Source organism: Triticum dicoccoides, chromosome 5B, assembly GCF_002162155.2.
Source record: "Triticum dicoccoides isolate Atlit2015 ecotype Zavitan chromosome 5B, WEW_v2.0, whole genome shotgun sequence".
Taxonomy (NCBI): domain Eukaryota; kingdom Viridiplantae; phylum Streptophyta; class Magnoliopsida; order Poales; family Poaceae; genus Triticum; species Triticum dicoccoides.
Genome location: NC_041389.1, coordinates 29,065,289 through 29,089,429, shown reverse-complemented (window position 1 = coordinate 29,089,429; position 24,141 = coordinate 29,065,289). Strand labels below are relative to the sequence as shown.

The 24,141-nt window shown below is 43.2% G+C and overlaps 2 protein-coding genes and 1 pseudogene across 2 annotated transcripts; all 3 read left to right on the top strand.

Moving 5' to 3' along the window:
• Positions 1–1,161: 1,161 nt before the first annotated feature.
• LOC119307185 (disease resistance protein Pik-2-like) lies at positions 1,162–1,720 on the top strand. Its single transcript, XM_037583278.1, has one exon. It carries the CDS (start codon positions 1,162–1,164, stop codon positions 1,705–1,707), a length of 546 nt encoding a protein of 181 aa, XP_037439175.1. The 3' UTR covers positions 1,708–1,720.
• Positions 1,721–1,755: 35 nt separating this feature from the next.
• On the top strand, positions 1,756–7,552 carry LOC119307183 (disease resistance protein Pik-2-like). Its single transcript, XM_037583277.1, has 2 exons — positions 1,756–2,113; positions 5,279–7,552. The coding sequence occupies exons 1-2, from the start codon at positions 1,782–1,784 to the stop codon at positions 7,362–7,364; spliced, it is 2,418 nt and encodes an 805-aa protein (XP_037439174.1). The 5' UTR covers positions 1,756–1,781; the 3' UTR covers positions 7,365–7,552.
• A 10,760-nt stretch (positions 7,553–18,312) lies between these two features.
• On the top strand, positions 18,313–23,176 carry LOC119308967 (annotated as a pseudogene).
• Positions 23,177–24,141: the final 965 nt, after the last annotated feature.

The following is a 24,141-nucleotide window of genomic DNA, read 5'->3' as shown; positions in this document are numbered from 1 at the left end:
CATCCAATGGCTATAAAAGGTGAATGAGACCAAACTATATCTCATCTAGATGAGTTATAGCAAAACTGCTTTTTGTGTGAATAAAATACTTTCATTATTTAAAAGGAGACCTCACAGTCAAGTTTACAAATTTCAACCACCTCCTCTGGTGCACACCGTATCCAAACAACAGTTTTTGGGAGCGTACGACCCATCTGAGCAAGTACATGGCTCGCTTTGTTCTGGTCACGTTTGATGGATGTGATTTTATGCTGCCTGCTAGCCAGTAGATGCCTGCCTTCATTCACCATTGCTGCCATCGGTAATCTGTCCAGAGAGGAACCACTAACCATATGCGCTGCAACAGCACAGTCCGTTTCCACGATGATACTCTCATAGCTCCGTTCAATAGCCAGGGAAACCCCTTCCGTGAGCGCTGCACCTTCTGCTTCGAGACCGCTTCTGCATCTCTGAATAAAGCGACATGAGGTAAAGATAATGGCACCTCTGAGGTAAAGATAATGATGACTGGATTAAGCTAGCGTGCCCAGTCAATTCGGTAGGTACGCTTGCCTTGGTAAGCTCAGAAGTACCTAAAATAAGATAGTCAGACATCATTGCATGAAAAAACCTCTGGTCTGCGTGGAAGACGATCTCAAAATTGTTCCGTTGTTTAACCTATAATTTCTGATGCCCTGGTCATGTGGGATTTTAACATGACGACTTTCTGACTGTCTACTACAAAGAGGTTTGCCCGGCGTTCGGCTTGCTCTAGTTTTGTAATTGTCGTTCGGTTGTCCATGTATTTGGTGGATCGCAACTTTTCTTACCTAATGTTTTCTGCTATTTTTGTTACCCTAGTCAGTACTGGAGTACAAATACAATGTATAAACGCAAAGCGGTGAGGAATCCAAACAGCCAGCCGCGAGTCTGATCAAAGTGAAATTTCCTTTGTTTGTCGCCACTTGATGCCAGACTGGCAATGATTTGTTAAGTTTGATCTGATCTGTTCAGAGCGCTGAAAGCATATGCTCCTTGGATGCTGAAGTTGACTACGGCAATTACTTAAACTAGCTGGTCGAACGCATCCGTTGTGAGCACATTCCATCCCCATCCTTTCGAAGGACCAAAGAGAGCGCACTCCATCACCATCCTTTGGGAAAACCAAGAGAGGCAGAACCCATGGAGAGCGGGGCACAGACCATTTTAATCAATGTTGGGCAGCTGGTCGGCCAGGAGTTCTGGCAACTCCGCGCCGTCGGCGGCGAGATAGCAGAGCTGAAGGAGGAGCTGGCCACCATGAACACCCTCCTACGCATGCAGTCTGAAGCCAATGAAAGTGGCCTGTGCCACTTCGTCCGGGAGTGGATGAAGCAACTCCGGGAGCTCGCGTACGACGCCGAGGACTGCGTCGACCTCTACCTGTTTCGCATCAGGTGCCGGCAGGGCGACGGCTTCCTCGTCTGGTCCAAGCGCCTGCTTGCAACGCTTTTCCCTCGCCATCGCCTCGCCGGCGAGATCACGGCCCTCGCCTCCGTGCTGTTTCCATCAGCGAGCGCCATGCTCGTTACGTCGTCAGCCTCGACTTGCTGGGCGGCGCTGCTTCTTCTGCCCCTGCCCCTTTGGAGGCAGTGGCAGCGTCAGCAAGTGCGCTCCACCCTAACAACAAGGACCCCAACCAGTTGGTCGGCATCAAGGCCCAGGCTGAGCAACTGGCCAACAAGGTGAAGGCCGGCGAAGGTGAGAGGCTCAAGGTGTTCTCCATCGTTGGGTTCGGAGGGCTCGGGAAGACCACCCTGGCCATGGAGGTGTGCCGGCTGCTGGAGACGGAGTTCCCACGCCAGGCCAAAGTGTCCGCGTCGCAGACATTTGGCAGTGGCAGCCAAGACATCGAAGGATTACTGAAGCGCCTGCTTCGGCAGATTATGCAGTTTCAGTCTGAGCCCGTTGCTAGCCAGCAATCCGAGCAAGCCTCGGAGGGCGTGCGCCTGCAGTGCGAGGAAACAACGGAACCGGATAAACTCAAGCGCGCGGCCGAGGCAGCCGCCAAGCTAGTGGAGCTTCTTGGTAAAATTGACCGGATGAATTTAGGCGAGCTACAAGGCATGCTCGAAAAGAGTCTCCGGAATAACAGGTACTGACAACACACCCGCGCACACACAATAATTATTACTCTGTCTGTAGTGATCTAAAACATCTTACTCGAAAGTATATCTTTTTATATAGAAAGTATTGTTTAATTCACGCGATCTAGTCAATTTATTCAAAAGTCCAACTTGATGAAGAAAGGCAGACAATACATTTCAATATTTCCTCCTCGTGCTTATACTTTTTTAGACTTTAGACGTGAGATCAATGTATGCAGCAAATTACTTTTTTATACGCGCGCGCGCACACACACTCTATTATTTCTAGCTAAATACTGATATGTGCTTACTCGAAAAAAATACATATATGTGCTATGGAATAAAATTGTCAAATAAAATAAATCAATCATGTTTAGCAAAACTCATGGCTTGGTCACGTATAGATGAGTTTATTTAAGTATTGTCCAAAACATTCATGATTTGTGACCATATTACAACATACAAGTTGTTGCTCCTGCTTACTCTAGCCACCAGGGAAAGTATTTGGTGCACCGGTGTTTGTGGTGCTACCGGTGCACCGGACGTCGTAGCGTGTTAAACAATGTTTCAAAAAATCTGAAAAGAAATAAAGCACATTGGCACAACATTGGTCTATGTTGTCGCAAAATTTCAAATCAAAATTCAAAACACTGGACGAGATAAAAAAACTAACAATTTTAGCATCAATCTGATAATGGGCCAAATTTAAAGCCCAACTTCTGTTGTGTACTATTTAATGTAGATTTTGTGATTTTTGTACCTTGAGAAATATTTCAAATTTTGAGTTGAATTTTTGCGACAACATAGACGGATGTTGTGTGAATGTGCTATATTTTCTTCCAAAAAATTTCGAACATTCGTGAATATGCTACGGGCATCCGGTGCACCGCTAGCACCACAAGCACCGGTGCACCATATACTTTCCCCTAGCCACCACTATGCACCCCTCTAGCTCTCTTTCAAAGGAAACGAACTATTCAAACAAGTCATATTTACTCAACCTTTTTAGAAATAATATTTACTTAATTTATATACTTAAGTATTCGCTTTGATAGTTCCATTGTAAAACATGTCTCGAAGGAATGGATATTTGATAAAGAGATAAGTTTAATAGATTTATTTAAGAGTCATAATAAAATGATTATGTACTCCTGCGAGTCCATACTCCCACTCCTCATGTAACACATAGATGAGTCCATTATACATCCTTATCTTTTTTAATAGACTTCCCGAATAATTACTAGATTTTGTAAGTGAGTTCATGAAAAAAAAACATTCGAGTTCATGTATTTCATATTATTTGCCCATAAGCAGTTTTTCTGTAAATAAAAATATTAGATTGCATAAACTAAGGCTCCAGTGATATTTTTGGGAAAAATTTCTATCTATCCACCATCAATCATGGCAGTACAGAGTACAACGAAAGTAAAAAAAATACATCTAAGTCTATAGATAGTAGATAGTAGTGAAATGCATGTCCACCATAACGTAATAAGTTGAAAAGTTAGATGTAGATCTAAATGATACTTTTAATGTGGCATGGAACGGAGGCACTACGAAGAAATTACGTGAGTTACGAAAGAAGCTTCAGACTCATATTATTCATGGGTTGAGAGCGGGAGTTGAACTCTAGGAGTTCGAATACCCCCTTGTTCCTCAATAGCTCAGTTAACTGACAGGAAATTTAATGTAAGAATCCTACTTGGGGAGATTTTATTCATTCTTTAATGTAAGGATTTTAATGTAAGAAGAAAGAATTACCAGTCCAGTCCCACCCAGCCCCTACCCAACACGAATACATGAAAATTCCATTCGAAAAAATTGTTATGACTTGTATGGCTTAGAACATGTTGCCACTAATATGGCTGACACATCACCAATTTACGTTAAGTTGCTTAAACTTACTCAATATTTTTGGAAATTCCAATAATTCAAAAAAGAAGACAGAAAATGCATAATATTTTCAATATGATTTAAAAAATAAATATTAGTAACTCATAACACTCTGGAAAACTGAAATTCTATATTTATTTTATTTTTCTGTTTTTTTTCTTTGTTGGTAAACAATCCAGGTTTCTTTTTTTATTGTCTTTACTTATGAAAAATCCAACTCATTTCTTCAAAATTTCCATTTTGCCTATGTATTTGTATTTTTATCAAGTTTTGATTGCTTGCCACATGTATGTGGTCTATATATTTGTATGATATCTGATACTTCCTGGTTCTCAATTAATTATAGAATTTAAATCTGTTGTAAAATTTGCCGCTTAGTATAAACATGACAATGACATGGCATACACATTCATGCCAAATTGGTCAACCAGTTCGAATGGTCAGTGCCCCTTCGAGGAACTAAATGTACTACACAATTGTCAAAGGCTAACTGACAAAAGTAACTTGGTCTGATAGTGAAGAGACCAAGTTTGAATATATGTTTTTTGTGGATAATGGACAGGCTTCGTTGTGTTGAAAGATGCATAGAGCTAACGTCTCTTATTTTTCATGAAGTTGAGAATATAGCAGAGAGCACACCCAATGATATGTCGCCTTACGTGATACTCCCTCCATCCCACAAGTATAAAGTTGAGTCACTTCTTTTGGGATCGAAGGAGTATGACGCAAACCACACCATTTCAAGCTGGTGGACATTTAGTTATCACTTGGTGACACAAAATTTAGGATGGATGCCACGCTGTGTATACAAAACTGGCTAACAGATGTCCACGCCACTAATAATACACCTAGTACACAATTTTCTCCTTTTGTAAAGTATATTACAACTGTTTCAGTACAACTTTTTTAGACGTACACTTAGGTTACCATGTAAAGGACTGTAACTGTTTCAAGAATTTTTTAATTGAATAAATGACTTAACTCAAATGGTATTACTCCCTCCGTACCATATTAATTGTTGTTGAAACGGATGTATCTAGACACATTTCAAAACTGGATAGATTTGTTTGAGAGACAATTAATAGAGACATAGGGAGTGGATAAAAAATGTTATATGCTAGCGAAATAAAACCAGATATAAATTAAAATTTTCTTGTAGACGGTGCTGAACAATGTTCAAAAGGAGAACAAAAGTCTTATAAAAATTCTATACATTTAATGCAATGAATTGCTATTTTATGTGGACAACACTTTCTAATCTTCCATATCTACGAGTGTAGATACCTCCTTTTGATTGATGATGTATGGAGCAAAGTAGCTTGGAATGCAATCTGGTCCATGTTACCAAGCAACGGTTTTGGCAGTAGAATCATTGTGACCACTCGGATAGATAGTGTGGCGAAAGCTTGCAGTACTACTGGTGATGATTACATCCATCATATGAAGGCCCTAGAAGAGAAAGAGTCCAATCAATTGTTCCTGAGCAAAGCATTTGGCTCAACAAATGAAGACTCTTGCCCGAATGATTTGAAAAATGCAATGAAAAAAATCTTAAAAAAATGTGGCGGCCTACCATTAGCCATTGTTAGCATTGCAAAGCTATTGGCAAGCTATACACATCCAGAAGGAAAGAAGATGTGGGAAATAGTTGGAAGATCAATTGGTTCACAGATGGAAAGCGACCCAACCCTCAAGGGGATGAGGCAGATACTCACACTTAGCTATGACCACCTACCCTATCACCTCAAGGGTTGCATGATGTACCTTAGCATTTTCCCAGAGGATTATGTGATATCCAAGGATCGGTTGTTGAAGAGATGGATCGCTGAAGGAATGATTCCTAAGAAGCGAGGGATGACCCAAATGGAGGTTGCAGAAGACTACTTCAATGAGCTACTAAGTAGAAGCATGATTGACCGAGGCACCGATATAGTCACCATGTACCATTGGAGGGAAGAGACGTGCCGAGTGCATGACATAATACTTGAGGTCCTTGTGTCTAAATCCCTAGAGTTCAACTTTGTTAGCTTAATAGGTGGGCAATATGAAGGGATGTTGTATGGTAGGATTCGCCGTCTCACCGTACATGGCGGAGAGGCACCCCAAGACTCTTCACCAAATAGAATGGCAGTGTACCCTGGTACAAGGAACGACATCAAGGAGATGACTCTGCAGCATGTCCGGTCACTGAGCATATTTGATCCAGAAGCGCACAGGCTGCTTGCTCGGCTAGGAGATTTTACCTTGCTAAGGGTACTTGATCTGGAAGACTGCAAAGGCCTAGAAGAAAAACATATGAGGCATATCTGCCAGATGTATCTTCTAAGGTTCTTGAGCTTGAAGGGTACAGCTATCAAAGTGATGCCATCGAGAATTGGTGATCTCGAGCATTTGCAGACCCTTGATGTACGTCAAACACAGCTGAAGTGTCTGCCTGCAAGAATTGGTGATCTCAAACATTTGCAGACCCTTGATGTACGTCAAACACAACTGGAGAGTCTGCCAGAAACAGTCACAAAGCTAGAGAAGCTGGAGTACCTGCTATTCTCCACCAAAGGCAATAATTGGTCTGGGTGGATGCTGCCCAAAGGGATCAGGAAAATGAAGGCACTACGCCATGTGAATAAAGCGGTTGTGATACACGACCCAAATGTTGCCAAGGAGATTGGTGAATTAGATCAATTGGAAGAGTTATGTATCTATGTTGATACAAGAGAGAATATCCACGAGGATGTTCCCATAGAGCTTGCCTGCTCCCTGAGCAAGATATACTCCCTCCAGTGGCTCGAGATTGGAAATTTTGCTTGCTATAAATGGCCTTTCCAACAGGCATTGCAATTTCTCCATGACGTACAGCAGCCACCACAGCTGCTCCGTTACCTTAGGATCTGCGGCTGCATTGAGAAATTGCCAGACTGGGTGGGGTCACTCATTAACCTTATTGAGTTGGACATATCATGGTCATACCTTCATGGTAAGCAATTATTCAGCGTCCTGTGTAAGTTGCCCAACCTACAGAGGCTGACCCTGGGGTCATACTTCATAAGAAAGAATCAAGATATGGTTGCATGCAATAGCCAGTCCTTTCCGGAGCTCAAGGAACTTACTCTGGGCTATTCTCCTGAAGTCCCCCCAAATTATATATTTGAGGAAGGGTGCATGCCAAAGCTGGAGACGCTTGTGCTGAATTTTGGTGACCAGGGGAAGACAATTGTTGGCATTGAGCACTTGACGAACCTTAGAGAGGTGCAGATCGATAATTGCATCAAAGATTCACTGGCTACTTCACTAGAAATTTTCAAGGTGGAGAATGAGAAGCGATCACATGTTCCTGGGTCTGAACAGATCAGAGTTATAGTGAGGTAGGAGTTATCACTCTGATTGAAGCATGTTCAACATAAGCTTGCAATAGAGGAGCTAAAGCTGGACTCCCATCCAACTCAGGTTAACTTGGTCCCTACATTGTTGGTGTGGTTGGTTCTTGTGGTGTAAGTCATGTAAAGCTAGTTTCGCTAGCTGTTTAATTCATGTTTATTATTTGTTCAAGCATTCGATTCCAATAAAGATGTACCAATTGGATTGCGATTGTGGTTCCTTGAAATTTCTCTGTAATTTCCAGATTCAATTCCTCTCCGGGCTCCAACCAAGTTTTTGATGTTTAATTCACATGGGAGGTTGCTTTAGTTGGTTCACAAATATTTGCAGGTAACTTTAGTTTGTATATATATGAAAATAGGTTGGTACTCCTAGGAGTACGTACTCCCATGCCATGTGTTGCTCCTAGCTTCCATGCATCATGTTTGTTGGCACGTTTAGCTGTTATAATAATTAACTAAAAATATAATAACCAGATAATATCCGCATGGGAAGACTGTTTGTTTGAAATTTTGTTAGCCCGTCCATGTTAATTAATAGGGATTCTCGCAACTCCCTTTAATTTTCTAGCATACAAATCAATTGTCGCACGTATTAGGGAAAGTTGAAGCTCTGGACAAGGCGATGGTTCCTACGGAGATCACGCCCTAGATTAACACAGGACCTTCAAGGACGACGTTGGCACCAGGCATGACGCCGGCGATGGTGCAGGCTACAATGATGGCCATGTCGATAGCAATAGCGATGGCGCGACGACAACGGCGATGAGATGCGCCTGCCTTCCCTTACTGGCGACGGCAACAAGAACGATGACTCTCAGCGTTGAGGTATCTAACTCAACGATGGCCATGTCACTCCCTGTACATATACAGCTCCCAGCGGTTTGCATACTCCCACTCCTTGGGATCCAATTGTCATGATGCACATTAATCTTGGACCCATCTCCGACTCTCCAAATCAACCCCTCCCGCAGCAGGTCACGCCCATGGAGTATACTCCTGAAAGTGAACGAGCCCCTCGAGGAGCACGTGGCCGACATGATGGAGTTATCTGGGAAGTATCTCACCTTGAGAACCCATGCACACAGTGAGAGCGGATATTGCAAGGTCCTCCATGCCTGCTTTGCTAGGAGAGCTTGATTGAAAGCTTCCGGGTCTCGAAAGCCGAGACCACCATCTCGTTTTGCTGCACACATCTTCTCCCATGATATCCAGTGCTCCTTTTTATCACCATTCGTTGCACCCCATCAGAATTTTGACGAGATCGAAGTCAGGTTCCGGCACATTTTCTTTGTGAGATGAAAACAACTCATGGTGTAAGTAGGTGTGGCTTGGAGGGTAGATTTGACTAGTACCTCTCGTGCAGCCTTAGAAAGTCCTTGACCCTTCAAACCATTTACTTTTCCTTTCAAACACTCACTAACATATTTGAATGTCCCTTCTTTGGACCTATCAACTAGTGTTGGGAGGCCCAAATATCTTTCGCTGAGTGCTTCATTATCCACGCCCAAAATATTTTTTAGTTGTACCTTTGCATTCTCTTGACTCCCTTTGCCAAAAAATATTGCCGACTTCTGCAGATTAATGCGTTGCCCGAATGCTTCCTCATATTTCCTAAGAATCTCTTTCAAGGCCAGCATGTTTTCAGTGGATCCCTCAAGGAAAACAATACTGCCGTCTGCAAACAGGAGGTGTGTAACATGGGGGCTAGTGCTCCCGAAAGAAACTCCCTTGATCCACTTTTCCTCTTGTGCCTTCCTTAACAGAGCAGAAAAGCCCTCAACACAGAACAAAAAAAGGTACGGCGATAACGGGTCCCCTGCCTTAGTCCACGGGATGGAATCAAGCCTCTAGAAAGTCCTCCATTTAGCTTTACCGAGAACCTTGCTGTAGTCACACACCGCCTGATCATGGAAATCCATTCTGTAGCGAACCCCACTCATGTCACCATCTGTTGCAGTGCTTCTTCCTCTTCCTGTTGCGAACTCCATCTCATCCTCATCTGTAGTCCACTCGACCCTATTGTAGGCCTTCATCATATCTAGCTTGACCGTGCACAAGTGCTTCTTCCTCTTCCTGTTACGAATAGCATGCACACACTCATATGCCACAAGGACATTGTCAGTGATTAAACGACTGGGTACAAAAGCACTTTGTTCCTTGGAAATAAGGACAGGAAGAAAACACTTTAACCTATTCGCCAAGACCTTCATGGCAATTTTACAAAGAACATTACATAGGCTGATCGGTCTGAATTGTGTAAGCAACTCAGGTGAGTTAACTTTAGGAATCATGACAATGACCGTCTCATTAAAAGCCTCGGGAGCTGCCTCCCCGTATAAGAAATCCTTAATAGCCCTGCACACATCATCCTTTACTAGAGACCAGTGTCTTTGGTAAAAAAAAAGTGCAGGTAATCCGTCCGGCCCCGGCGCCTTAGTAGGCCCCATCTGAAACAAAGCCCTTTCAATTTCATCATCTGTAATAGTTGTTGTTAGTCTCTCGTTCATTTGCGTTGTAACAGAAGGTACTATGTTGTCCAACAGCTCATTAACTCCAGCCGACCCCTCTGAAGTGAATAGTTGTTCATAAAAGGCCGCAGCCATTTCCCTCATTTCTTCATCCACCGTGCACTTTGTAGCATCCTCTCGCTTGAGCGCTCGGACTGTATTCTTCCTCTTCCTATGCGAGGTCCTGTTCTGAAAATACTTGGTGTTTTGATCCCTCGCCTTCAACCAGTCCACTCGTGAACGCTGCCTATATAAAATTTCTTCTCTGGTATATATTTCTCGCAGCTGTTCTTCAGTCTCTCGGGCCACCAACGAGGAACCCGTGACCACAACCCTTTTCTTCGCATCCACCAGTTGGTTATTTAACTTGGATATCTGATGCCTGATGGATTCGAAGACTTCTCTTGCCCACCGCTTCATGCTACCCGAGACACAGCCCAGCCTTTGCATGCATGCACATATTCCATGGTCTCCCACGTCTGAGGCTTGCCATGCATCAGCTACCATCTGGTTGTATTGTTCGTGTCTAGTCCATGCTTCCTCAAACCGAAAAGGGATGTCTCCCCGCTGTTTCTGGCGTGGAGACGTCTCCATCGCCCTAATCACAAGAGCCTGATGGTCAGACTCTTCGGTCATCACATGCTCAACTGTAGTCTCCGGAAAGAGATCGAGAAAAGCTTCATCGCAAGTGGCTCTATCCAAACGAACTTGTATGTTATTCTCCGCATCCCTCTTGTTGTCCCACGTGTAAGGGTAGCCTGAGAACCCCAGATCAACCAGGCCACAGTCGGCCAAGCATTCTCTAAAATCTTCCATCTGTGCAAAACTTCTTCTGTTGCCTCCTAGTTGATCGTTCTGAAACAGAACTTCATTGAAGTCGCCTGCACACAGCCACGGCAAATTGTCCTGTGCTCGCAGGTAAGGTATCGCATCCCATGATTTCTTGCGCAACTAGGTATTGGACTCCCCATAGAAACCGGTGAATCTACAGGTTTTCCCATCCCAGACCACTTCAGCATCCACAAAATATTGGCACCAAGGCCTAACCTTTACTTGCACAGTATCCCTCCACCAAAGGGCCAAACCATCACTTTTCCCATTACAGTTTACCGTCATCCCCGATCTAAACCCCAAACTTCACTTGATTTTCTCCATCGCCCTGTCTTTCTTTTTTTGTCACTTAGGAACACCACCGTTGGGTTGTATGACCGTAACAGGCCTGCCCGTCGGTAGGTGGCACCCCCGCGTGCTGCTTTCTAATACGCGAACGATTGTGCAAGAGTGATCCGTCGCGCTGGAGAACTTAGCTTGCCTACAATCATCCGCAAGGGAGAAGTTTATGGGGGAACGTTCCCCCTGATTTAAAATACAAGTAGGATGTTAGAATAAATCCGAGGCATACCGTTGATCATCCGAGGACCAAGCAATCACACGAGGCACGACACCGAGATTTGTTAACGAGGTTCACCGATATGGCTACATCCCCGGGGCTTGACTACGGGCGCTCCTCCCCGTGACACCGTCACAATACCGCACACCAGCCACCCGGGCGCCGGCACATGCCGCCGGCTCCCCCTTGCGCGCCTGTGCTATTTTGCTGGCATAGGTTACATCGTGTGTCTACCCCCACTATAAATGAGAGGCCTAGGATATAACTGTCCTACTAGGACACGACTCAACATCCTATGTAAACACAATACAACTCATAGTCCAACTGTAACCTACCTTGTACACTATATTCGACACAACTCCAACAAACTCCACCTTGGCGAATATACTCCACCACCCTGGATTTGTCCATGCGTCAAACTTCCATGTACATTGGACTTGACCTTATCCCATGAGTACCGCTGCTACTCCAAAGACTCCATGCGACTCCACCTGCAACTTGTAGTCCCTTCTTTTGTTGACCACAGTCAACACTCGAGCGAAATTAAATTCCACATCACTCTAGTCTGCGCTCCCAACTTCCAGAGTATCAGTCCAACGCCATCACACACCGATCACAGACCTGCGTGAAAGTGAACAACTCACATATTGGGTGTCACACATAAGAGTTACACGAACTCAACATCACCGCTCCTTTCTTGACCGTCTGTCTGAAACTTGAAAGAATTTCACCGTTGCTTGTAGTCATCCCGAGTCAAATTCGCAGTTGTCTCACCACATGTATGACCACTAGAGCTCTGGCCCGTCTCCATGTCCCGTGCTAACCGCACGCCTCGCCGCTATTACCGCGTCGAGCCTCCGCTCTCCCGGTCGAGTCTCAAGGGTCACGAACCCACACCACTCAACCCCCACTGCAGAGTACCACCGATCATCACCGACCGATGACGAGTTTTACGCTTCCATCAGACCACTGGGCTCTAGTCTGAACTGCGTGTCCTTCGCTTTTCCCCGCTGAATAGGCTTCGATTCTCTGGATCCTTACACCGTAGCCCCTCAATCCAGCTCCACCTTCAACATGACTCCATGGTAGATGATCAGTCCACCCCGCGTCCCGTCGACTTCAAGCTCACATGCGTATGCCATCTTGAATCAACCCCACGCCATAGTCTTGTCGAAACCACACAAGCCCTCGGGGCCTGCACCACGTGTTTCCACGCCCAGAAGTCGGTCACCATCGGCATCACGCTCCTACGTCGTCTTCGCCGATCCCACCACCGTCTTCTATACCAACCGACTTGCGTCGATACGTCAGACTAGCCTTGTCCGACCAAGCCGATCTTATCCGGCTGCACGACACGCTCCAGACTCCTCAAGCCTTGACCCAACGCCATCCATACACAAAAGTGTACCAACAAAAGAAAACCAAAGCAAAATCCCTCACAGCCTTTCCGTGTGAACACCACACGTATATAGCTTCTGGACTTATCTTCTTTCTTTCTTCTTGATAGCGTCCTGGTCTTGACTAGTCTTTGTGTCAAATTTTTTCCCAAACAAATCCTGAATCAGCTTTTTCCATCAGCTCTGCACGCTCCGGCACCATGCAATCTCACACCACAGTCCACGTCCCATGCCCAACGTGACGTCCGTCACGCGACGAAGCCCACCCAGCCGTGCCCTCGAATCGTACTGCTCCATGGGCCTTAGCCTCTGCCCAGCTCGGACAGCCTAGGTCGCCTTGGGCCGTCCTACTGGACCGTGTCGCTGCTGCTGCAACTCGCGTGCGCCGCCTGACGCTCGCCCGATCGATCGCAGATCCGATCGCCGTACGTCCTGCCTGCCGCGTGCCGCCGCCGTACGTGCTGCTGCTTGACTACAGATGCTTCCGATTGCTATTCTTTCTCGGTCCCATCCAGCCGCAAACCGACAACTTCCAGAGAAAACCTCAAACCGATCCATGTAAACTTCGATAATGAATTCTCACTGCCGTCTTTGCACACTGATTTTGACACGATCCACCTCTAGATCAACGATCCACCGAATAACCTAGCTCATGATACCACTTGTTAGAATAAATCCGAGGCATACCGTTGATCATCCGAGGACCAAGCAATCACACGAGGCACGACACCGAGATTTGTTAACGAGGTTCACCGATATGGCTACATCCCCGGGGCTTGACTACGGGCGCTCCTCCCCGTGACACCGTCACAATATCGCACAACGGCCACCCGGGCGCCGGCACACGCCGCCGGCTCCGCCTTGCGCGCCTGTGCTATTTTGCTGGCATAGGTTACATCGTGTGTCTACCCCCACTATAAATAAGAGGCCTAGGATATAACTGTCCTACTAGGATACGACTCAACATCCTATGTAAACACAATACAACTCATAGACCAACTGTAACTAACTTGTACACTATATTCGACACAACTCCAACATAGGACGTGAAAAATGTGCTGGAACTTGCAGTCTGGTGAGGCGAGGATATAATATTAAACGACAATTGAGATTTCTTCTAATCCCAAAGTTTCGTGAGCGGCCGGCCATCTGCATTATTTAGCCGTGGAGTGGACACGCATTGGCAGGCCAGAGTTGTTGGCTATAACTTTGCGAACTTTGTAACATGGTGGAAGAGCTGTTGGCTATGCATGCATGCATGCATGCATTATGCTGGAAGAAAGCGATGACGGACAAGCCGCCAATCAAGAAAACAATCGTCCGGTCACATACATTTTTTTTAGAAAAAGTCTAAAACAAACCTTCAACTTGTAGACGAAAGCTAAATTAAACCCTGAACTTTGAATCCCTGAAATTAGCACATCAAATTCTCTGATCCCGGTCTATTTTAAACCTTAAGCACGTTTCCAAACAAGGATTGTTGATTAAACCCGGGATAGTTGGTTGCTGCGCTGGACGCTACTGGGCCGGCCCACCAGGCATGTGACACGCAGCTTAATAAAAATAAGCTGAAAAAAAGAGAGACAGCTAGGATTCGTACCTGTGACCTGCCGTTGCTTAATTAGTCTTGCTAACCACTCTAACAGATGGCTCCTGTTGTTAAACTAAAAGCGCGGAATTGTTAATAACCACATAACGCAACATCCGAACATTCTATGGATATTTTGGAATTATGAACCTTTTTGAAAAACACAACTAAAATTTGAAAACGTGAACCATCTTTTTTATATCTCCAAAGATTTCTTATGTGAAACACTTACCGAAAAAGCCAAACAATTTTTTAAACCTTAGCAAAATTTAAAAGTGCAAACACTTTCTAACTTTTCAAAAAATGGGAACATATTTTTAAAAACAAATCAATTGCAATTTTTTGGCAAATATGTTCCCGTTTGTTAAAAAGTTAGAAAGTGTTCGCACTTTTAAATTTTGTTCAGGTTTCAAAAATTGTAATTTTTTCAAAAAAAAATGTTCATCTTTTTCAAAGAGTGTTCGTAATTCAAAAAATGTTTGCCAAAAAATTGTCGTAATTACAAGAATTGTTCAATTTTTTGCAAAAGAATGTTTCGGCTTTTATTTTACCTTTTGCTTTTAAGAATATGTGTATGTGAAAATTGTTGACAATTTTCAGGGTAATGTTTCAAAACAAATAAAACAAAACTTCAAATCTGCACCAAGAGCCACTGGTTAGACTGGCTAGCGGCCTGAGATCAAAATCATCAGGTCTCACGTTCGATTCCACGTGAGCCTATTTTTTTCGGGTATTTTTTTAGATGCGCGCTATAATAATAAAGAAAAACGTGATTCGCTTCCACGTGAGATCAAAACCATCAGGTCTCACGTTCGATTCCACGTGAGCCTATAGTAAGGTTTTGTAAGCACTTTTAGTCGTACAATTAGCACTAGTGTGAATCCAACACATAGTATCATTAATATCAGCATTAATAACAGAATATTTAAAACATTATTTTTGAAAGTATCATCAAAGTAAACACTAATCTTGCCGTCATCCAAACTTTAGAATTAGGTTTCGAAAGACCACTAATAATGCTAGGGCAAGGCCCATTCAAATTGGGTTTTAGGTGATCATAAATATTATCCCAGTCTTTGCACCAAGGGTCATTCTAAATGGAAGAGTTACCTTTAGCAATCTGCATTCTACAAGAACTAATTATATCAGGAAGAATTTAAGAAAAGAGGCCCAAAAAGCAGATTTAGGAGTGTAAAGAGATTGGGTTTCCATATGGAAGAATTATGAACATATTTAGCCTAACAGAAGTCCAAACGTAACCCTAATCGTACACAATATTCGTCACAAACTCAACAAAACTGATGAATATTTATATTTCCATGACATGGAAATTTATGTGGGACGCCACATTAGTACTTCTATACAAAACCGCCTCACAGAAGTCCAAACGTAACCCTAATCGTACACAATATTCGTCACAAACTCAACAAAACTGATGAATATTTATATTTCCATGACATGGAAATTTATGTGGGACGCCACATTAGTACTTCTATACAAAACGGCCTAACAGAAGTCCAAACGTAACCCTAATCGTACACAATATTTGTCACCAACTCAACAAAACTGATGAATATTTTTATTTCCATGACACGGAAATTTATGTGGGATGCCACATTAGTACTTCTATACAAAACCGCCTAACAGAAGTCCACGCCGCTAATGAAAGTATCATGTACATGCACTAATACAAAGCCGATCTTGGAGTCGGTTCATGTGGTTGGTTTTCATAAAAAAATAATGTAAACCGACACTTGCTAGTAGCTGCACCCAGTCGGTTAATAAAACGAAAACCATGTTCAATACTCATTCATTCAATTAAGATGTCTATACCGTCTAGGGTAAAAACTTGTTGGCTGCCTTTTTTTGGCGGATAATTGGTTTTATGGCCCTACTTGGGTCACACTCGGCTGTTTTATCCCTAGTTTCCGAAATCACTCATTTCCGCTAAAATCACATTGCTCGTCTTATGCTTTTGCCCTTTGACCGCTTGACTGTCACTTTAAAACCTTCATAAGAAATTCATACTAACTCAGAAAAGCGCAAATCAGATATCAAAATGTTTAAAAAACATCAAGTATATGTGCATGTCATTTGTATTCATGAAAAAATTGTTGGAAAATCCCATCTCAGTTTGAACTCATATGATCTCAGTGTGAACAGTAAAATATATTTAAAAAATGGAAAAAAATTCTAAAAATCCTAAAACCTTTTGGTAGCAAACATTGACTGATGTTTTGAGTGCTCACTAGTAGAAAAGAGGGCTTTGGTCCAGGCCGGGTTAGCCCATTAGTCCCGATTCAGTCCAGAACCGGGACTAATGGGGGCATTAGTCCCGATTCGTGAGCCCAGGGGCCACGTGGGCCATTTGTTCCGGTTCGTCTGGACCTTTTAGTCCCGGTTGGTGCCACGAACCGGGACTAAAGGGTGCGATGCCCATTAGTACCGGTTCGTGGCACCAACCGGTACTAAAGGTTAGACCTTTAGTCCCGGTTCGAGCCACCAACCGGTACTAATGGGGTTTGAGGCATTAGTACCGGTTCATGGCACGAACCGGTACTAAAGGTCCCATTTTCAAACTCTACCCCCCCCCCTCCCGATGGATCGCCTTTTCAGTTTTAAAAAAATAAAAGAAAATGATGAAAATGTCAAAAAAAATAAAAGAAAATAAGTTTCCCATGTGATATGTGGTTTAGTTGTTGGGAAATTTGCAAATGTGAATTTCGACTTTATTTGCAAAATCTCTCTAGAATTTAGTAAAATGGGCATAACTTTTGCATACTAACTCGGATGAAAAAGTTTTTTATATGAAAAGTTACATCCAAATTTAATCGGGGGAACCCCGTTAAACATTTTCAAAATCCTCAAAAACCTAACAGAAAAAAAGTTACGGGGCTTTTAAGATCTGGAGGCAAAAAAATTCATCAAATTTCAGTTTTTTTTTTCAATTTTTGTTAAATCTGGTCAAACTATGGTCAAACTACTTATTCAAGAAGTATTAGTGTTACTAAATAATTATTTAAGAATATTAGTGTTACTAAATAATTATTTCAGTTTTTTTGAATTTTGGTCAAATCTGGTCAAACTATGGTCAAATTGTGGTCAAACTAATTATTTAAGAAATATTAGTGTTACTAAATATTAGTGTTATTTTTTAGAACAATAGTTTCAAACTCAAACAATGAAATGTGTGACTTCATGCTCAAGCTAAATTCCTGAGGTTAATAGGATTGACATCTTACTATTGTCAGGAAAACAACAAGTGCATACTTGGAAACGAGGGAGAATAGAACCCGAAAGTTAAGCATGCTCAGGCTGGAGTAGTGAGAGGATGGGTGACCGTCCGGGAAGTTAGATGATTTGGAATGATGAGGGGTGATTAGAGATGAGAGGTTAAAATAAATCAGAAATTTGAAAATCAAAAAAAAAATTCAAATTTTTTTTTTGAAAAAAATCATAAAAATTCCTTTAGTACCGGTTGGTGTTACCAACCGGGACTAAAGGTGGACCTCCAGGGAGCGGCCACGTGGAGAGCCTTTAGTCCCGGTTCGTGTAAGAATCGGGACTAAAGGGGGAGGCTTTAGTAACGACCCTTTAGTTCCGGTTCCAGAACCGGGACTAAAGGCCCTTATGAACCGGGACTAAAAGCCTTTTTTCTACTAGTGGCTTGCCAAGTTTCATAAAGGAATGACATTCGTAGAAGTCGTGGCAAAAAAAAGATGCTCCAAAACAAAAGCATTTTGGAGTGCTAATTTTGTTTTTTTAACATGACTTCCATGAATGTCATTCCCTGAGGAAACATTGCAAGCACTCAAGTAGACTGACAATGTTTGCCAGAAAAAAAAGTATTTTTTGAATTTTGTTTCAAGTTTTCCTGATTTTACTCTTCATGCCGAGATCATATGAGCTCAAACTGAGATGGGGACTTTCCAACACTTTTTTCATGAATGCAAATGACATGCACATATAGGTGAAGTTTTTCTAAAAATTTTAACATCTTATTTGCAACTTTTAAAAAGATCAAAAGGAGTTAAAATTGACAAAACTTTTGCTAAATGGGGTTATCCGCGTGAAAAGCTATTAAATGTGGTAATTAGTGTAAAAAATATCAAGTAGAGATAAAATTGGAATTTACCGAGTAATTCATAACTACATGATGATCCTATAAAATAAATCATACTCCCTCCTTACCATCATTTAATGTGTCTAACCATTGCCCCAAAATCTTAAGAACTAAGGCGTGTCCGCTCTAATTGATAAGCTTTTCGCTAGACCTAGCCCATCTATTACGGAGGAGATCGTCGCCTCTTGTAACCATGCGGCTATGAAATGATCATAGGCAAAACAGTCGACCGTACCTGATTATTGTGCCAAAAGGTTAAACCTTCGGGAAAGATAGTATGTATTTTCGGTTTCACTTATTATATTATTACTCTCAATTTTCATGTTTCATTCAACAAAATCTCATTACAACTAATTCCAAGAGCAACATGCGGGGTATCACATAGTTGCAAAAATGTTTAAATCAAATGGTATTATTGGACAATCTTTTATTGTTATATATTAGCCAAAAGAAATTAGATATAATATATTTCGTTCTTTTGTAGATAGTGGTGGATAGTGTTCAAAACAGAGTTTAAATGAGCTTTCAATAATAATATATACATTTCGATGCAATGCATTGCTATTTTTTGCGGACAACTCTTTCTAATTCTTGCATATCTATGAGTGTAGATACCTCATTTTGATCGATGATGTATGGAGCAAAGCAGCCTGGGATGCAATACGGTCCAAGTTACCAAGCAACAAAAAGGGTAGCCGAATGATTGTGACGACTTGGATTGATTCTGTGGCCAAAGCATGCAGTAATACTTCTGACTATTGCATTCATTATATGAAGGCCCTAGGTAAGATAGAGTCCAAGCAGTTGTTCTTGAGCAAAGCATTTGGCTCAATGACTGACGACTCTTGCCCGTCGTATTTGAAAACGGAAATGGAAATCATCTTAGAAAAATGTGGTGGGCTACCATTAGCCATTGTTAGCATTGCAAGGCTTTTGGCAAGCTACAAACACCCAAATGGGAAGCAGATGTGGCAAATAGTTGGAAGATCAATTGGTTCACAGATGGACATCAACCCTACCCTAGAGGGGATGAGGAAGATACTCACACTTAGCTATGACCACCTACCCCATCACCTCAAGGCTTGCATGATGTATCTTAGCATCTTCCCGGAGGATTATGTGATTAGCAAGGATCGGCTATTGAAGAGATGGATCGCTGAAGGGTTGATTCCTGAGAAGCGAGGGATGACCCAGATGGAGCTTGCTGAAGCCTACTTCAGTGAGCTGATGAGTAGAAGCATGATTGACCGAGGTATTGATATAGTCAGCATGTACCTATGGAGGGAAGAGACGTCCCGAGTGCATGACATGATGCTTGAGGTCATTGTGTCTAAATCCCTAGAGTCCAACTTCGTTAGCCTTGTAGGTCAGCAATATGAAGGGATGTCATATGGTAAGATTCGCCGTCTCACCATACATGGTGGACTTGAGGCAGCCGGGGACACTTCATCAAAGAAATTGGCAGCCCACCATGGTACAAGGAATGGGATCAAGGGGATGACTGTGCAACATGTCCGATCACTGAGCATATTTGATCCTGAAGCGCACAAGCTGCTTGCTCGGCTAGGAGAGTTCACCTTGCTAAGGGTTCTTGACTTGGAAGACTGCGAAGGCCTAGAAGAAAAGCATATGAGGCACATCTGCCGGATGTACCTTTTAAGGTTCTTGAGCTTGAGGGGTACAGATACCAAGGTGATGCCTTCGAGAATCGGTGATCTCGAGCACTTGGAGACCCTTGATGTACGTCACACACAATTAACTTGTCTGCCAGAAGCAGTCACGAAGCTAGAGAGGCTGGAGCACATGTTGTTCACCTCCCAAACTAGTCAATGGTGTGCGTGGATGCTGCCGCAAGGGATCAAAAAAATGAAGGCAAGGAGATTGTGATGCATGACCCGGAGGTCGCCAAGGAGATTGGTGAGTTAGATCAACTGCAAGAGTTATGTATCTATGTCAACACAAGTCAGGAAATCCATCCGGATGTTCCCGAAGAGCTTGCCCGTTCCCTGAGCAAGATGTACTCGCTCCAGTGGCTCGAGATTGGAAATTTTGCTTGTCAAGTTTGGCCTTTCAGGCCAATATTGCAATTTCTGCATGAAGTTGAGTCTCCACCGCTGCTTCTCCGTTACTTTAGGATCTGCGGCTGCACTGATGGATTGCCAAAATGGGTAGAGGAACTAGTGAATCTTATTGAGTTTGACATAGCGTGGGCATACGTTGATGGTGCCGAACTATTCGACGCCCTGTGTAAGTTGCCCAACCTGCAGAGGCTGACCTTGGGGCCATACTTTATGCAAAAGTATCAAGATATGGTTGCACGCAGTAGCCAGCCCTTTCCGGAGCTCAAGGAACTTACTCTGGGCTATTCTCCTGAAGTTCCCCCAGTTTATATATTTGAGGAAGGATGCATGCCAAAGCTGGAAACACTTGTGCTGAATTATGGTGATCAGTGGAAGAAAATGGAGGGCATTGAGCACTTGACAAACCTTAAAGAGGTGCAGATGGGTGGTATTACCAAAGAAGGTGCGGTGGCTGAGACACTGGAGCTGCTGGAGGAGGAGAATGAGAGGCGACGCAATAATGGGTCCGAACAGATCAGAGTTGTAAAGGGGTAGGAGTTATCACTTTCCTTGAAGAAAGTCTAACGGAAGCTTGCACTGGAGCAACTAAAGCTGGACTCCCACCAAACTCAGTTTTACTTGGTCCTTTCATTGTCTTTTTTTTTTTTTGCGGGTTTGGTTCTTTCATTGTTGATGTGGTTGGTTCTTGTCGTGTAAAGCTGGAAGTCCCAGCTATTTAATTTACTTTTAAATGTTGTTCAAGCATCTGATTCCAATAAAGCTGGGCCAGTTAAATTCTCATTACGGCTCCTTAAATTTCTATGTAATTTCCAAGTTCAGTTTCGATCCAAAGTATCTGCGTGAACTATGGCTCAAAAACTGCAGTCGACTTGAAACCATTGGCAATGACAAACGACCTAAAGTTAAGCACTGGCAAGGCATCCATGTACTTGCCAAACATACATGACACCGTTCAGATTCAGGCTAAGATGCTCTTTGTCCATAGTTCACCGCAGTTCATTAATTAGGTCGGATCTGTTTCCTCCCTGTGCACACAAAGTTATATGCACAGGCATATGTAGATATGCTACAACAGGTTCAGTTAGTACCCCCATCACTTTGAGTTCTCGCATACTTATATGTACTTATGTACAAATTTTTCGCCCTGTCCAACCGATTACCGGGACTGTTCCCTTTCACATTGTCTTCTTCTCCCTAATACTTGCCTCCTAGCATCATGGTCATGAGCCGCCGCTAAAGTATTTTTACCTAAATAAACAAGGGCACCCAAGCTCACTTGAACTTGGAAGCAAGGAAGAGTCTGGGATAAAAAAAGCAATGCCACAGCCAAAAGGACAAGCCAGTAGATTGGTTTTGAGGGGTAAAACTGCACCTAGCCAACGCCACCCCTTATCTCGCTTTCGCTGGACGGCTCCGACTCCGACTCCAGGGTGGATTGAGCGGCGATCGAGGCCGGAATAGTGCGGAGGTGGGCCAATAAATTTTGTTTGTTTTTATTATTTGGTTCTAATCGACTAGCTTAAATGTGTATTATGTAATGTAGTTTGAACCTAATTATGATATCTATGATTATAATCATAGTTGCAATGTAGTTATTTTAGTCAGAAAAGGTTGCTGAACAATTTACATAAGACTGGTTCCGGGTACCGGGTGAATGTATCGATTCGGTGATGGCCTCAGAGGGTGTCACATCTAGTTGTATCTAGATGTGCTTTAACAAAACCGAAATTATAGGAAGTTGAGGAGTATCCTCGCACTTAGAAAAAGGGAGTTAAATACATCTACAGTAGGAGTACACTAACTTGCTTTGCGAGAACAATTTCGCACAAAAACTTGTAAACTGACACTAATGGGTCACTAAACTTGCTTTGCGGATTCATTTGTACACAAATCAAGTCTGCACTTGCCACATTGGACGCCACGTCGGTCATAGCCCATCCACGTCCCAGCAATATTTGCAGAAAAGTCCCCGTTTGTATGTTAAAATAACTGAAACTAAAAGCTCTCTATCTGACAGTAGCCTAACTGAACTGAAAGCACCTGACTGAAACCAAAGGAGAGCTCGACACTTACCGAACAAGAACAGAGCAGAGCACGCCGACGTCTCATGGACCGCTGCCGCTTGCCTCCGCGTCATGCGACTTGACGGCCTTGCGTCCTCTGCTACCGCAACCGGTGCAGCATACGGCCGGCGAAGACACAGCGTATGGCCGGCGGGGACGCCACAAAAAAATTAACAGCAAGACATCCTCTGTTTTATAGCATTACGTCATCTAATTTTTGTATCACAGGATACAATAAAACTTCCCAACAACAACATTCCCAGGACCACAGAATTCAGGCATAATTCATATATAAATTCAGGAGCTGGGGGAAGTGGTTCAGACAAGATTCAGAACAAACACAGAATTAAGGTTCAGGCTAAATTCAGAGCTAGCCAAAAGCATGTTCAGATCAGAAACAGCTCGACACAGTGCAGGTTTTAGAGCATTACAAAACATAAAGTTGAAGCATGAACTACGACAGGTCCAGTACCAGCTAGGAAGCTCATTCTGGAACTTTGCTAACCATTTGCTAAGCATGCCCAGTAGGCGCATTCTGAGTCACAAAGGTGATGATTCAGAGGAAGATGATGTCGAGGTTGTGAAAGCGATGGGACTGGAGATTCAGGCTCTGATCAAGGAACGAGAAAACATCAAGGGTACAGTACAGTAATTCGTCTATACTGCACACCATATTAACATCAATCTGAACCCCGTGCTTAACACTTCAGGAAACAAATGTTTCTGAACATACAAAGCAGGCGACACCACAATACATTACAAACAGTCAGACACAATACATCTACGACGAATCTGATCAAAGACCGAATCTTAACCATACGCCCCCCAAAACTCCCACAAAATCTTACACTTTCATCTATGAAGCGGGCGCAAATGTTGCTGAACAAACCGGATCAAAACCCTAGCAGAAAACGACCAAACATGGGAGCAGAGAGCGGGGCAACTCGATTTCATACCATAGTCCGGAGGAAATTTGCCGATGCTGCGAGGACGTGGCTCCATCCAGCGGATGATGCAGTCGCTGCGTCGTGGGTGTCGAACAGAGGAGATGAACAGGCGACGGCGAACAGGAGACGACTAGGCGATGGGGTGTGACCGTGTGAGGAGGGTTACCGGTGCCAATGAGCCATTTAGCATAAGTACATGGGGCTCCTGCAAAATAGCCAGGCAGCCGGCGCATGCTCCCCTGCCGACGTGGCGTGCCACGCGGCTATTTCGGACTATTTTGTACTACTTCCTCCGTCTAGGTGTGTAAGTCATCTTGCAAAAACCAAATAATCCTAAAACACTTAGGCGCGGTGCATTAACTTCTACCTCGTTTCTTATTTCTTGACATATCAACTAATAAGAGATTTGGGGTGTACATGCTTTTAATAACTTGAGACTATCAAACACGACATGCAGTGGTCAGTTCATTGCATGCAATGCTATTAATTAGCAAATAAGCATTAAGTTCTTTCATTTCCCCCTCCTTCTTGGTCACGGTGCACAATCTAAAATGACTTAGTCACCTAGACGGAGGAAGTAGTATGATTTTGTTCCCCAAAGCAAGTTTAGTAACTGGTTTGTCTCAATTTTTAATTTTTTGTATGAACTTATTCTGGCAGCCCAAGTTGG

What these genes read in the sequence shown, in the direction of transcription:
- LOC119307183 (XM_037583277.1), top strand. Translation starts at nt 1,782, where the DNA reads ATGGAGGTGTGCCGGCTGCTGGAGACGGAGTTCCCACGCCAGGCCAAA. An exon ending in AAGAGTCTCCGGAATAACAG is followed by an intron (nt 2,114 to 5,278) that starts GTACTGACAACA and finishes CTACGAGTGTAG; the next exon opens with ATACCTCCTTTTGATTGATG.
- LOC119307185 (XM_037583278.1), top strand. Translation starts at nt 1,162, where the DNA reads ATGGAGAGCGGGGCACAGACCATTTTAATCAATGTTGGGCAGCTGGTC.